This window comes from Carcharodon carcharias, chromosome 26 (assembly GCF_017639515.1).
Source record: "Carcharodon carcharias isolate sCarCar2 chromosome 26, sCarCar2.pri, whole genome shotgun sequence".
NCBI classification, from domain to species: domain Eukaryota; kingdom Metazoa; phylum Chordata; class Chondrichthyes; order Lamniformes; family Lamnidae; genus Carcharodon; species Carcharodon carcharias.
This window is the reverse complement of record NC_054492.1, coordinates 34,763,241-34,777,649: the sequence shown is the minus strand read 5'-3', so window position 1 is coordinate 34,777,649 and position 14,409 is coordinate 34,763,241. Positions and strand designations below refer to the sequence as shown.

The following is a 14,409-nucleotide window of genomic DNA, read 5'->3' as shown; positions in this document are numbered from 1 at the left end:
CAGCCATCCCGTGCCCATGAGTAAGATTGCCAGTTAATGGTGAATTAGGGGCAACTTGGAGCTCCTGATGTCCACTAAGAGCTTGAGGTTGTCCAAACATCTCAACCAAATGGGATATTGGCTGTAAAAGTCTTAAGGTGTAGGAAAGAGTTCATTCAAATCTTAATGTGCATGGATCAAAGAACAAAACTACCCTGATTGTGGCATTAAATTGACAATCTCACTCAAAGATCACAAGGTAGCTCTTGGAGCAGTATGGAGTATTACTCGTCTAGGTAACCTGGTGCTGCTCCATACCAACTCCACAGTGGAAAGAAAGAGCTTTCATTTATATAGCACCTATCACATCCTCAGAACATCCCAAATATTTTACAGCCAGGAGAGTATTTCTGAAGTGCAGTCAGTGGTGTAAGAATAGCAGCAGCCAATCTGCACACAGCACGGTCTCATTAACAGAAATGTGACAATAACCAGATAATCTGTTTTAGTGATGTTACAAAGCACCTTTCATTGCAAAACAGAAATGAGGAGAGCAGACTGAATATTTAATGGTTTCTGGCACATGTCAAGTGTTACCGTCTACATGCATGTGTTCATGTCCTGTTTCTATAATGCATCTAGTGTATCTCTGTATTGTGATAATTGAAATAAGAAATCAGAAGGGCAAACACACCATTTTCTAAAAACTTTGATTGACAGTTGATGTGATAAGTTCATACATAAAAAGGTGTTTTCAAAATGTAGCGTTCATATGAAAAAATAAGTTTAAAGCCCATGTGATATTTCATTTGTAAAATTAGAAATCCATCATACAATAATTCTTATATAAAAAAAGCAAATTTTAAGAGTTGCATTGTACCAAGACATTTCCACAAAAAATTAAATCTGGTTCAGTGAATTCACATCACTAGTGAAATAAAAGAACGCAGTACCTTAAATTGGACAGAGCTAGTAGTTTACACCCAGTTTCACTTCAACAACAATCAAAAACTGGGAACAAAAACAAAACTGCTGGAAAAAAGAACAGGTTAACATTTTAGACAGGACCAATTAATGATTGGAAGTTTCCAAATGAAAGGTTCTTAATCTGAATGTTCTCTTTTCCCAGACTGAATTGAGCCATTGTGTACTTCCAGCATTTTCTGTTTCTATCACTGATTATACTAGCATTTTCAGGATCCCATCCACCCCAAGATCACCACTGAGACTCATTCATCGGTTATTCTCATTTCAAAATGGGACTTCATTTTCCCAAAGTTGCAAAACTATGAACAAAGTTTATTGCACGGAGTCCATCATTTCCTATTTGGCAGTTAACCAGTCAAATCCAGACTCTGCCATTATTTTGACATCTAATATATAATGAACTGAAAATGAACGATAGATGCAGAGGGATAGGGATAATAGCCCAAACACACCAAATACATAAGGTTTACCTTTTCAGCTGAGAAAACCGCTGCATTAAAGCTCCTGATCATTCAGCCTGTCAGGTATCAAAGATGATTCAGAAGCCTGAATCTCACTTTAAGGGGCAGTTATTTAGCAGTATTACCACTTTTACCGAAGTTCAAAGCTCCACCTTTGGTAGTTTGAGTTTTATTAGGATTCCTTCATGAGGCCCCACAAAAGGTACAAAGCGAATCTGAGCAGCACAAATGCCTATAAATTGCACACAGTCTTCACACACACGTGTGCCGCATGTGGAAACTAACCACATACTCTGCATTAGTCCTCTGCACCGATATGGCAAATGGCTCAAACGGATGGAACGTGAAAGCTACCAGGCGTCGCACTGTGTGGTTAATTGGCCGTCCCAGCAGCCCTGCTTGGATTTTAAACTTAAGTAGACCCGAGTCCCGAGCGTAAAATCTGAAAACAGAAACACAATTTTTCTTTGTAAACTTCAGATACAACAGATTGGCAACATAATGATTGCAATATTACAGCCACAGCTTTTTGAGTTCAGCAATAAATGGAGCTGGGACATAAAGAGCTAGCTGCAACCTTTGGAAGGCACTAAGCCATACATGATGACTAAGTGTGCCACCCAGTGTGGTACAGTACTATACAAAACAGAAGGTCCTAGCTTCCCCCTCTGGTCTATAAGGAGTTAGGTGATCTCAGTTATGCTGCTACGATTGGCTTGCCTGGATTGGTGTGTGTGGCGGGTGGGGACACGGGTCAGTGGAAACTTTAATTGAGGTTCCAACTCCCAATCACTATCCAGTGGCTCATGAGAAAGGTGCATGTTTGTGCGGATGTCAACAAGAACAGGATCTGGCTTGACTATGATGAATATGCCTTAGTCACCAGCCAAACTCATACATAAACTTGAAACACTCCACCAGACACAATGATAGAAGCAGAATCAATATTCCCTTTTTAAAAGGATGTGTAGAAATACTTACAGAAGAATTTAAAAGGGCATGGGAAAAGGATAATTGAATGGAACCAAGTGGGTAGCTCTTTCAGAGAGGCAGCACAGGTACAATGGGTTGAACTGATTCCTCTGCACTGTCAAATTCTATGAAAGTGATTCCAAAATATAGACATCGCTCTTAGTGTAAATCTCCACAGAATATAATTAACTTGAAACAGTTAAAACCAATATTCTGAAAAAGTAAAAACTATTTGTCCACTGAGCCAGCGAATATCAATTAAACGAGATGCTCCCCTCTAGCTCAAGTGCAATGGATCCCTTTACCTGATAGGGTGATCACCACAAGTTTTGGGCCTCTCCATGACAGAGACCCACTTGTCATCGTAGCTAAAGAGCGAGAGATCAAGGTACGGGCTGCTGCTGTAGGACTGTGCACTGATAGGCAGCTGCCCGAGGAGTCGCCTCACTGCTTCAGTGTGACCCCCATATTTGGCGTTCACGATAGTGTCTTTAAACCTGCAAATAAAGGACAAGGTTTCACCATTAGAACAGAATCTGTAATTTCCATACTGTCTCGATGAATGTCTGGTCTCCTGTGTGACGCAGGCTATGCATTTACGCAATGGGCACCAAGCAAAAAAACCCAGAAACAAGCAAAGTTATGCACATAAACTCTCTGCTATTCAGAATTAAATTGGGAGACATACCCATTTAAGGTTGGCCACTGGATTAAGAGCAGTCAAAGTCACCAGCAGGACTGAAGCAGTTACATTACCAGCAAGAATTAAGGAGGGACGGAATAGGAAATACAGCCCTTTATTACATATCATGATACACTTCAAATAGCTTCACAAATAGTGAATCACTTTGAAGTACAAGTCTTATATAGGCAAATGTTTCAACCATGTTGTGATGGCAATATCCCAAAAACAGCAAAGAAATAAATGGCTAGTTCATAGGGTCTGCAATCCTCCCAGAAAGGATGACTGATCTCCTGTATACTTCTGCTGGCAACCTGGGAGAAAAGTAATCCCACATTTCAATTTTTTCCTCCGGCGCCCCAAATTTGCAAACTCACGAACAAAGTACTCTAGAACATTCTGTCCTGCAATTCTGTGTAAATATATACATACACACAGTCATAAAACAAGCTGCTCAATATGGAGAATGTCTCGAAGGGTTATTACCCATGTCAGTGTCCCATGTCCACGATTAATTGCTTCTTAATACAATAAATGCTCAAAGCCATGAACAATGAAGCAGGCTGTATTGTCACATAAATCTGTTATACCATGCATGCAGTGCAGAATAATTTAATTTAGCTTAAAGACTAAAGTTAGTGATAAACCGAATTATTCTGATGGCCAGCAGGCAAATTCTAATAATGAAACTCAAACGAGAAAGTGATATAATGGATATTTAAAGATGGGCCATGGGTCTGGAGGTTTAGTGGTGCAGTGAGAATGACCCTACCTCTGGCCAGAAGGTCTGTGTTCAAGTCCCATGCCACGACTTGTTGGCCACAGAACTGGCATTCATGACATAATTCAACAGGCTGATAATCAGCCTGGGAATCCTTCCACCACCTCCCCAAAGGGAAAAAGAAGTGTGAAAATATGCTTAAAAAAAAGTCAGCCGTTCTGCAGTACAATGTTCGATAAAGTGTCATGCGACCAAACCTCCAGGAACAGGTCCATACAGAGTCAGCAATCCTGCTAGTACTGTTGATTGAATAAAGAATTTTGGCTAAGACACTGGTAGAATTTCCTCTTCTCTAGTGATTTGACACCCTTCCATTCAAGGGACCACATTAGCTGTCTTCCCCTGGTCTCTGTCTCTCCTGTTGCCTGCAGTTCTCCAACAGAGCAGTACCTAGCAATTTGAATCTCTCAGAAGCAGTGATCACATGGACATGACTGTATTCTGACAGGAGTCAAGCTGGAACCCTAAGGATTTTGCCTATTAAGCAACTTACCTCTGTGCTGGCTCCATCCATACAGAACACCCAATCAAACCCAACCTGTACAGCATTAACATTTAGAACATGTTCAGTTATATGTAGTAAAAAAAAAACAAAGTGCCTGTCATCTTTCAGCCACAATGTCAAAAACAACATGAAACAACAAGTTAAAAAAAAAGCTTAATTTCCCAACATTTTTTGTTATATATCTTGCTTGGAGGGCATACTTCTTGTCTACACAGCTTCCTTCCTAACGTCACAATTTCTGGTTACCAATTTGTGTCAGTATTTACCACTCCAAATTCTTATGTCAACATTTCTGTTGACAAGTTTCTGAATCTCGCAACTTCATCTTTATTTATATAGGAGTTACACTTCAATTGTGAATTAATCCATTACTGTTGCCATTGGTGGATGGATAAAGAAACTGTTCCTGTTGGTGGAAGGATTGAGAATCAGAGGGCTCAGGTTTAAGGTAATTGGCAAAAGAAGGAATGGTGACATAAGAAAAAACTTTTTTTATGCAGTGAGTGGTTAGGACCTGGAATTTACTACCTGAGTGTATGGTGGAAGCAGGATCAATCGAGACATTGAAAATGGAATTGGATTACTACCTGAAAAGGAAGAATGTGCAGGGCTATGGAGAGAAGGGAAGAGCAGTAGCACTACCAGAATTGTTCCTAAGAGAACCAGCACACACATGATAGGCCAAATGGCCTTCTTCTGCACTGTAACTATTCTCATAAGAATGGTTTTGTAAACAAAACAATATTAGAAAGAATCTCCATGGGGACCCCTTTAAAGGTTGAAGCCACACTATTAGTCGTGGATGTACGAACAAATTAGTGCGTGGGTCCCATGACCTATCGACATTTTCATTAATATGAATGCTTGTTGCAATATTGCATAGCCCGACTTTCACCCAAAACTGCTTCAAAGAATTAAAATGAAATTGAATCCTGATTTGTGGCTTCCATATGTTTTGTCTGAGATTGGGCGCTGTTGGTATTATCTGGGCAATCAGAGTGAGACAGTGCAGACTAAGGGAGTTTACATCAGCTGTGTGTGTGCAACAAACACCTGAATGTGCACATTTGTATAAGTGCACAGTGTTCAAAGGAATGCATGTGCATGTATAAGGTGCGTGTATGTTAGTTAACTGTCTCCCTTCATATTATCTGGCACGGTAACTGCTCCAATTTGTTCCCACTGCATCACTGGCAGTCCGTGTCACAGCAGAAATAAAACAGACAAACGAAATATAAAGTCCTTAGGATTGTCAAAGACAATATTATAGATTTGATTAACACAATTAGCATTCACATTTCTTGGTAGACCACAACACAGTGAAACTCATTGTGACCAATTTTGCTACACAAGAAGATTCAGCACACGTATTGGTTTTGACAGAGAAGCACCTCTTCTCCAACATAATTAGTAGTGATGTTTATGTTAGAGCATTGCTGCAGTGTGGCACTGTACCAGTCAGAACTTTATATAAATGCATGCAGTCGTATTGCAGATTCTGTATGCAAGTTGAGTCTGCCGGGACAGAATGCAAGCAAGGAGAGGTTCTGATAAAGGGATATACACCAAAAACATACAGATGCTGATTGCCCAATGGTCTATTCCTTGCAATTTCTGTTTTAATTTCAGATTTCCAGCAGTTTCAGGCTTTCCTGAAGGGCAGAGCGAATTCACCTGGGGAAAACCAGCAGCCAACATAAGGGAACTTCCCCAAAGTTAATCCATAACATGTATGTTCACATTGTCTGCATTCAGCCTTCCTCTGGCCAATATATACAGACAAAGTGAAATATAAGGTAAAACATCTCAGGTAGCAAAAAGCTCACTCACCTTCGCTGGATTTGTCTGGCAAAGTTATTGCTAGATGCAGAGCAGGGGAACTGCACAGCCTCACTGTGCAGTGTAGCGTTCCGATAGAGATCACAGAAATTTTCAAACAGTTGTAAAAGTTCATCACAAGTGTTCTCAAACACAGCCAGAACCCGGGTGGTCACCATATTGTATACGACAAAGAATGACGGCTGCAGGGAGCAGAGACAGAATAGCACAACAAGAGGGAAAATGAGCCTGAGGTCAGCTATGTACTAATCCATGATCATTCATACACAGTCAACTATTAATGCTGGATATGTTCTGGAGGGAACTGCAACACCTGGTGATGTGGAAAACCTGCTCACTGAAACACTGACTCTAATTGAGTGGCGGGGAGATGAGGGGCATTTCAGCAGGCTGCAACCATTTTAAAACGTTGTTTGCACCAGAGTGAGATCCTGGAAGAGGGAAAAAAAGACGGTTGGGGAGGGAGGAACCATTGCATTCTCTCTATTTTAGCAATTTGCATTGGTTTCTCGTGCCCCACCCTCCCCAACCGCCTTTATTTCCCTCTTCCAGGATCTCACTCTGATGCAAACCGAGACCATCAGTGTCAGCAAGAGACCAACAACTAGAATTTGTGCAATGCATAGATAACGTTCCACGGTGCTACACAGATGTGTGTTGGGGATAGGCCCAGGATAAAATAGTTTAGGTGATAAACTAGAAAGTGTCAATGGACCTGTAGATTTTGAGAAGCTTTATAATGGCAAGAGAGGTGGACAGGATATTAGGAAGAGAATTCCAGAAACAGAAACAACATAACTGAAAGCACGATCACCAATGTTTGGGCAATGTAAAGAATGAATAGAGAGTCAGAATCAGAAGAATAGAGTACTTGTGAAGGATTTTAGGATTCAAAGAGTTTGCACAGGTCAGGTGGAGCATTTAGAGAGAAAGACAAGAATTTTAATGTTACTACATTGGGGATGAACAAATGAGGGAAAGAGACGAGTGTTAGGGTTTAGACAGGTCAAAACTTGTGATGGGAGCCTCTGGAGATTATATTAGAACAGCAGAATCTAGAAATGACAAAGGCATAAATAAGGGTTTCAGCTCGAAAAAGTTTATGGTAGGGCAGACAATGTATGGAGATAGAAGTGAACAATCCAGGTGATGGATAAGATGTGGGGCTAAACATTTACCTTAGGATTGAACATTACATCAAAGGAGCCAATCATGGAAGGCTTCCCAGCCAAGACCTGACCCAAGCTGACATCTAAACTCATACTTTCCAGATGTGGGAGCCCCCAGCTGATTTTACCCTCTCAATTTAAAAAAAAACTTTCATAGGATGTGAGCGTTGTTTACAAGGCCAACTTTTGTTGCCCATCCATAATTGCCCTCGAGGTAGTGGTGGTGAGCTGCCTTCTTGAACCATGTAGGTACACCCATCATGCAGTTAGGAAGGGAATTGCAGGATTTTGACCCAACGACAATGAAGGAACGGCAATATATTTCCAATTCAGGATGGTATGTGGCTTGGTGGTAGTGCTCCCATGTATCTGTTGCCCTTGTCCTTCTAGGTGATAGAGGTCACGGGTTTGGAAGGTGCTATTGAAAAAGCCATGGTGAGTTGCTGCAGTGCATCTTGTAGATGGTACACACTGCTGCCACCATGCGTTGGTGGAGGGAGTGAATATTTAAGTTGGGCGATGGAGGAGAGGAGGAGCAGGGAGCGATCAAGCGGGCTACTTTGTCCTGGATGGTGTCAAGCTTTCTGAGTGCTGCAGGAGCTGCACTCATCCAGACAAGTATTCCACCGCACTCCTGAGACAGATTTTGCAGAATTACTCGCCACCTAATTCCCAGCATCTGACCTGCTCTTGTAGCCACAGTATTTATATGGCTGATCTCTAATCAATGGTAACCCCCATCAGGATGTTGATAGTGCGGGATTCAACGATGGTAATGCCAATGAATGTCATGGGGCGATGGTTCACTTCTCTCTTGTTGGAGATGGTCATTGCCTGGCACTCATATGGTGCAAATGTTAATTGCCACTTATCAGCCCAAGCCTGAGTGATGTCTTAACCATTGCCCTGACTGAAATCAACTTATTCAGCAGTGATCTTCCTAGACTATGGAAAGGATCAAAACTTTGGTCCACAAGATGCTGGTTGATCTGCCATGCATCTCCAGTATTTTGTATTTGCATGTAATTTTTTCTCCCATAGTGGAACAACTTTCTGAATTTACTCAAAACCAAGTCTGTGGTTATTCCAATCAATGCAACATCCAAAGATTTGAAATCACAGACATTGCTACACTGTGGAAGCATTAATTTATGGATGGGGAAGCTTTCAATTGGTTTATTTAAAAGATAGCTCATTTCACCTTAAAATTAAAAATGCACAGTTCTCAAGCTGAGTGCTACCTTTTTTGATAAATTTTCCTACTAGGTTTTACTGTTGTAGCGTATGTCATGTTGTACATGAACGCCTTAAAACGTTTCCAGCATGATTATGCTGGCCCACATTATTGAGATGGGGTGGGAGGGAATGCAGGATATTAGGGGCAGTTTGGAGTTCTTCCTTCCTCCCTACCCCCTCACCAAAGGCACCAACTCTGGCTGGAGTACAGGCTTCTGACAACTTGCTCATGTGTCCATTCTTGATGTGAGACAACAGTAAATGTTGGCAGGCTGTCAACTGTAGGGACCTCATCGCTGAGCTCACTCATCCTCTTGGGAGTCACTGAATCAGGGACATGTAACCCATCACAGGCTGAACTCTCACTATGCACTAAATCTCTAACAACAATCTCTTACATTTCTTCAGCACTTGCCATGCACAAGAGGTCGTCTCAGGGTACTTTGCGGTAAACACTGAGCAAGATGGAAAATGGGAAGAGGTTGAGGGAAGCCTGAAGGCATGATCAAAAAATAAATTTTCTACTTTCTAAATTTTTCATTTGTAAAGCAAGGAAGGAGAAGGCAATCTATGGAGTTGTCTCCTGCCCTACCAGTTTGGTACGACAATGAACAGTGCACCTACCACAAGACTATTGAGGAAGCCAAAGCCTTGTGCAAAATAAATGCATGAAATATTTGGAATGCTGAAATAAAAACACTCAAGTGCAGAGATTCCTGGGAAGACCCAGGGAGAGATCTTGGGCAGAGCGGAGCATCCAAATGCTTGATGCCAGTGTCACTGAACCCATCAGAAATTCCAGGATCAAGGTTGTCAGAACGTTAAGGGCAGGTATAAGCAGTGTTTTCCAACACAATTGCATCACCGAATTGTGGCAGGGGATGAATTTTCCTGTGACACCGATGCAGCATCAGCAGGTGCCACAGGACTCTGGTAATGTGTCTCAAAAGGTAAAAAAAAACGTCCGATTCCTTCTTGCTAGATTTGGTAGTAGACTGATTGATCACTAAGCAATATTACTTCAAAAAAATAACCTTTCAATGTAAAATCTCCTCCCACCCACTGCCCAGCAATATTAGGCACTGGAATCCAGCTTTGATAAAGACATAAATTAATACATATTTCAAGCTTTCCCCTAAAGGGCTAAAAAAGAATAAAACTTGGACCTAACCATCCTTCACACACCCTCCACCACAACCAGGGCCTGTGCATCAACAGTTTGTTTCCTTCTACTGATCATTTTAAGCCTCATTATACTGGGACAGTTAAAAGCTGTAACATGTTTAACATGCGGGCTCTGTACCTGGGAGGGGTCGGTAACCCGGAGGGTCACCACATCCTCACTCGTGTACTTTATCAGGAGGTGATTCTCATCCAGAAGCTGCATCTTCCACATGCGCAGTTGCTGCAACTGGTCGAAATACTGAAAGAAGCGGCGCTTAGCTGCGGCGCTGCCATCGTGCTCTGCCCTTTGCCACAGGTACACCAACAGCCGGTGCTTCAACGAGTTCAGTGTTTTCTCCTTAAAGGGGCGTGATGTAGCATTTTGTGCATCACCTTGCACCTCAGGATACACAGCTGACACAGTGAGGAGGTCATCTTCATAACAGAAGCGTCCAATGGTTCGAACATCAATGAAAGTTCCTTCCGGGGTAACCTGGAACACATGAATGGTCTGATGCTGCACAGAGAGAATAGCCAGGATGTTTTTATACAGGTAAAGCCCTTGGTTGTGGGAGAGAATGATCTTGTCGCACTTAAAGGTCCTCGTGTCACAAAGACTCCCTGTGTGCAAGTCAATGATGTGCAGAGAGTAATCCTCTAACGGAGAGCGAGGGTTTGGTGTAACAGATTCATTGTTTCGGTAAACCTCGAAAAACAGGGGATGAGGTTCCTCAGGGAGGTAAGCAGCAGAGCCAACAATGACATATCGGCAATCATCAGTGAACAAGCTACATTCACGATTCAGGTGCTCCCCATTCGACGCTACACTCGTGACATGCAGCAAGACAAAGAAACGTTCAAACAATTTACCGCGGATGTTGACAGACTGCAGGTCATTGGCGCCATTCAGCATGATCTCGCCATCATAGCCCTGGAGGAGGTCCTCGGCTGCCTGGCAGCCCTGGTACTCGTAGATCTCCAACGAGGTCTGGTCGAGGGAAAACGCAATGAAGTAGCGACCATCGGGAGAGAACTTGCGCAGGAAACACGGTGGCTTTTCTACATTAACAACAGTGAAGTTAGGAAACACGTTCTGGTGCAGGCAACGCACCATGTACCAGTGAGCACCAGGCTTGCCCGAGTAAATCCGGCGTCGCTCCAGGCGGTAAACAACATTCTGGTTCTCAATTCGACGAGGTTTGATGGTAGGTTCATCATCATCCATTCTCAGCCATCACCACATGTTGTCTCTGTAGCAGCACATAAAACATTGACAGGCAGAGTCAAGACCAGTTTGTCTATACTCATGGTATCAGAAAAACACCAAAACATTGTTAACAAGCAGGATTCTCACTCAATTATTGCCAGTTATTTATTTACTGATTATGCGTATAATTCATGCTTGATGCATTAGAGAGGGTACAGAAAAGATTTACAAGAACAGTTCCAGGGCTGAGGGACTTCAAGTTACGAGGATAGATTAGAGAAGCTGGGGCTGTACTCTTTAGAGAAGCTCAAGAGGAGATTGGACAGAGGGTATGAACAAAACAGATAGGAAGAAACTGATCCCATTTCTAGAAGGGTCAAGGACCAGAGAATACTGATTTAAAATGATCGGCAAAAGAATCGAAGGCGACATGACAAACTTTTTTTTAAAATCAGCGAGTGGTTAGGATCTGGATTACACTGCCCGAGTATTTTGGTGGAAACAGATTCAATTGTGACTTTCAAAAGGGTATTGGATAATTCTCTGAAGAGAAAAAAGCACAATGCTATAGGGAAAAGACAGGGGAGTGGGACTAGCTGGCTTATTCTTGCAGACAGCTGGCATGGACACGATGAGCTGAATTACCTCCTCCTGTACTGTAACCGTTCTACAATTATATGATGTTCTAAGATTTAATAAAATGGTACATATGGTTGTTTGAAATTTTTGTACTTTTCTCTTTGAACTGTAAAACAAGGCAATTGTAAAATCCTGTCCTCCTATTCTTGGACTGTTCCCAGAGGAAACATTTTGAACTGTGTAATGCAAGAGGTAAGTACTGTTGGCCCACATCTAACATTGGTGGCAGCAGCAGGAGCTTAAAGTATCCTGTGCCCAGTGGCATATGAGGCAACCCCATTTCTTCCACTGTTCTCTGTCCAGAACATAATATCTGAAATCGTTGTATTACCTTGCCATACATCCAGTATATGATGAATTTCCAGTTACATCTGTAGCAGACTGCCTTTCATAAGGAAGACAATTTTAAATGGACAAGTCGTTAGTCTGACTCAGTCCCAACCAATAGGACCAGTGGCTATCTTCAGTCTGGCTCCTATCTTTCCACCTGCCTGGCTTGAGTGGCCCAGGAGTTATACTTCTAACAACATGACAGCCTTCCTACAATATCAAGGTGCAGTCTCTAAGAATGCAGTAAAAGGACTGATTAAGATTATCACACAATAAGGGTCTCCCACAATAAAGTAGTTTAAGGGAGTTTTTTTTCCCCCCTAGTTGATGTTTCATTAGCTACTTTCCAGTCCTTGGGCTTTTGTTTCGAAGGGTTCACATTGATGAAGTTCATCTGAACCCAATGCCTTAACTCCCTCAGCCTCAGAGTGAAAACTGAAACTTTGTTTTGCTTTTGGTATTTTCTTTAATCTTCCCACTGAATTTAACTGGAGACATTGCAACTAAGTCTATTTGGCAGAGAAGTAATACAGAAGCTTAGCTGCAGAATGCAGGAAAAGGAAATGTGTGAAGAGTAATGGCCTTTTGGGAAGAATTACTCATAATGACTGAGCTAATTGCGAACGACAAAAAGGGACCCAAACTGGCACCAGTCCTGTACATGCATCCTTCCAGCCAAGTACACAGTCCCTGTATTGCTCTGCTCCAATATAGGGATGGTACAAATGAGATTATATACGTGCAAACGAGCAGTAATGCAGTAGCTGCTTCAAGCCATCAACGTTAGCACCAGGAACATAACCATTGGGACATAGGCAGGTAGATGCAGGTTTTGGATAGTGAAGTAAACTTACACCATCCTTAAAGTCTAACCTTAAATTAACACTTTAAACAGAAAATGGACAACAATAACAGAATTAATGAAGCACAAATACAGGTGGCACCATTTACTGGTGCTCACAATGCGGGATCCCAGGTTGACGGTATCACAGGCAGAGCTGCCCCCGGCCCCCATGTTTGTTGCCACGATTCCCGGTCTCTCTCTCTCTCTCTCTCTCTCTGTCTGTCTGTGCCTCGGCTTTGCTGTGAATGCTCGGGCTCCATACCTGGCCCCGCACTCACCTCATACACAGGGTGTAAGAGCCGGACCTCCCCGTTCGCTGCCCAGCCCCGCACCAGGTCAAACTTGCAGCATCTGCGCCGCACTTGTCACCATCGAACGGGCGGGGAGTCAGCCGGCGCCAGGTGCCCTATCCCACAGCGCACCGCTCCCGGGGAGTCAGCCGGCGCCAGGCGACCTATCCCACAACGCACCGCTCCCGGGGAGTCAGCCGGCGCCAGGCGACCTATCCCACAACGCACCGCTCCCGGGGAGTCAGCCGGCGCCAGGCGACCTATCCCACACTGCACCGCTCCCGGGGAGCTTTACCCTGCACCTTTCCCGCTCTGCCTCTAGAGGGAGTTTTAGCTTCTAGTTCCATGTTGTGTGGTGGGTTTGCTGGATTCTAAGCACTGACATTTTAATGAGTATAACCCAGAATACAGTAATTAAATCAATAATACATCTCAATATGTACCTTTTCCCCACTTTAATCCCCTCCTCCCTCAAAACATTAATTTATGAGGGTACTGCAGGGTGACCAACTCTTAATGAAAGAAGTAAGGGACACTTCGACCCAGGGTGACCAACTTTCGGGGAATGTTAAGGGACAGTTTGACATGGCAACCTGTGTGACCAGGAGTGCTGGGGTTGAGAGCATGGGGGTGGTGGGGAGGGAGCAATGAGGGGGTTCCTAGTGCCCGTAAGAGCAGGGGGGAGGTGTGGTTTAAAGCTACCAAAACTTACAACTTGTCTTCATGGAGCCGCAACATGATCATCTCTCTGCTGACCAGCTCATAGACTCGCAGTCCCGCTCAATCACTCCACTGAGACTCCCTGGCTCAGTCACGCATAGGCTGTCCGAGAAATGTGGGACTAAAAGTTGTCCATTAAGGGACACAGGACAGTCAAAATACGGACAATCCCGTAACTACCAAACAGCTGGTCAAACAGCCCCTTGAGCCTGATCCACCATTCAACTAGGGCATGGCTACGATCATGCCTTGATCATGCCTCCTCACAACTGATTTTGTGTTATCTGCAAACTCGGAAATATTACTATTGATCCCTACGTCCAAATCATTGATATTGATTATGAATAGCTGGGACCCAAGCACTGATCCTGTACCCAACCAGTCACAGCCTACGAACCTGGGAATGATTCGTTTATTCCTACTCCCTGTTTCCTGTCCAAATCTCAATCCATGTCGGCATATTACCCCCAATCCCATGTTCTCTAATTTTGATTACTAACCTCTTGTGTGGGATCTTATTGAAAGCCTTTTGAAAATCCAAATACACCACACCCACTGGTTCCTCCTTATCTTTCCTCAAAAAACTCCAACAGGTTTGTTAAAC

General features: G+C 43.1%; 1 protein-coding gene across 4 annotated transcripts; it reads right to left on the bottom strand.

The window, feature by feature from the left end:
* Positions 1-672: 672 nt before the first annotated feature.
* On the bottom strand, positions 673-13,241 carry det1 (DET1 partner of COP1 E3 ubiquitin ligase). 4 transcript variants are annotated; one of them, XM_041175354.1, is made up of 5 exons: positions 13,074-13,241; positions 9,915-11,025; positions 6,198-6,388; positions 2,705-2,896; positions 673-1,869 (listed from the first exon to the last, which is right to left on the bottom strand). In XM_041175354.1, the coding sequence occupies exons 2-5, from the start codon at positions 10,998-11,000 to the stop codon at positions 1,680-1,682; spliced, it is 1,659 nt and encodes a 552-aa protein (XP_041031288.1). In that variant the 5' UTR covers positions 11,001-11,025; positions 13,074-13,241; the 3' UTR covers positions 673-1,679. The 4 variants fall into 4 exon arrangements, with proteins under 4 accessions (XP_041031288.1, XP_041031289.1, XP_041031291.1 ...); XM_041175355.1 differs by having other exon boundaries at positions 13,058-13,080; XM_041175357.1 differs by lacking the exon at positions 13,074-13,241 and adding an exon at positions 12,896-13,017.
* Positions 13,242-14,409: the final 1,168 nt, after the last annotated feature.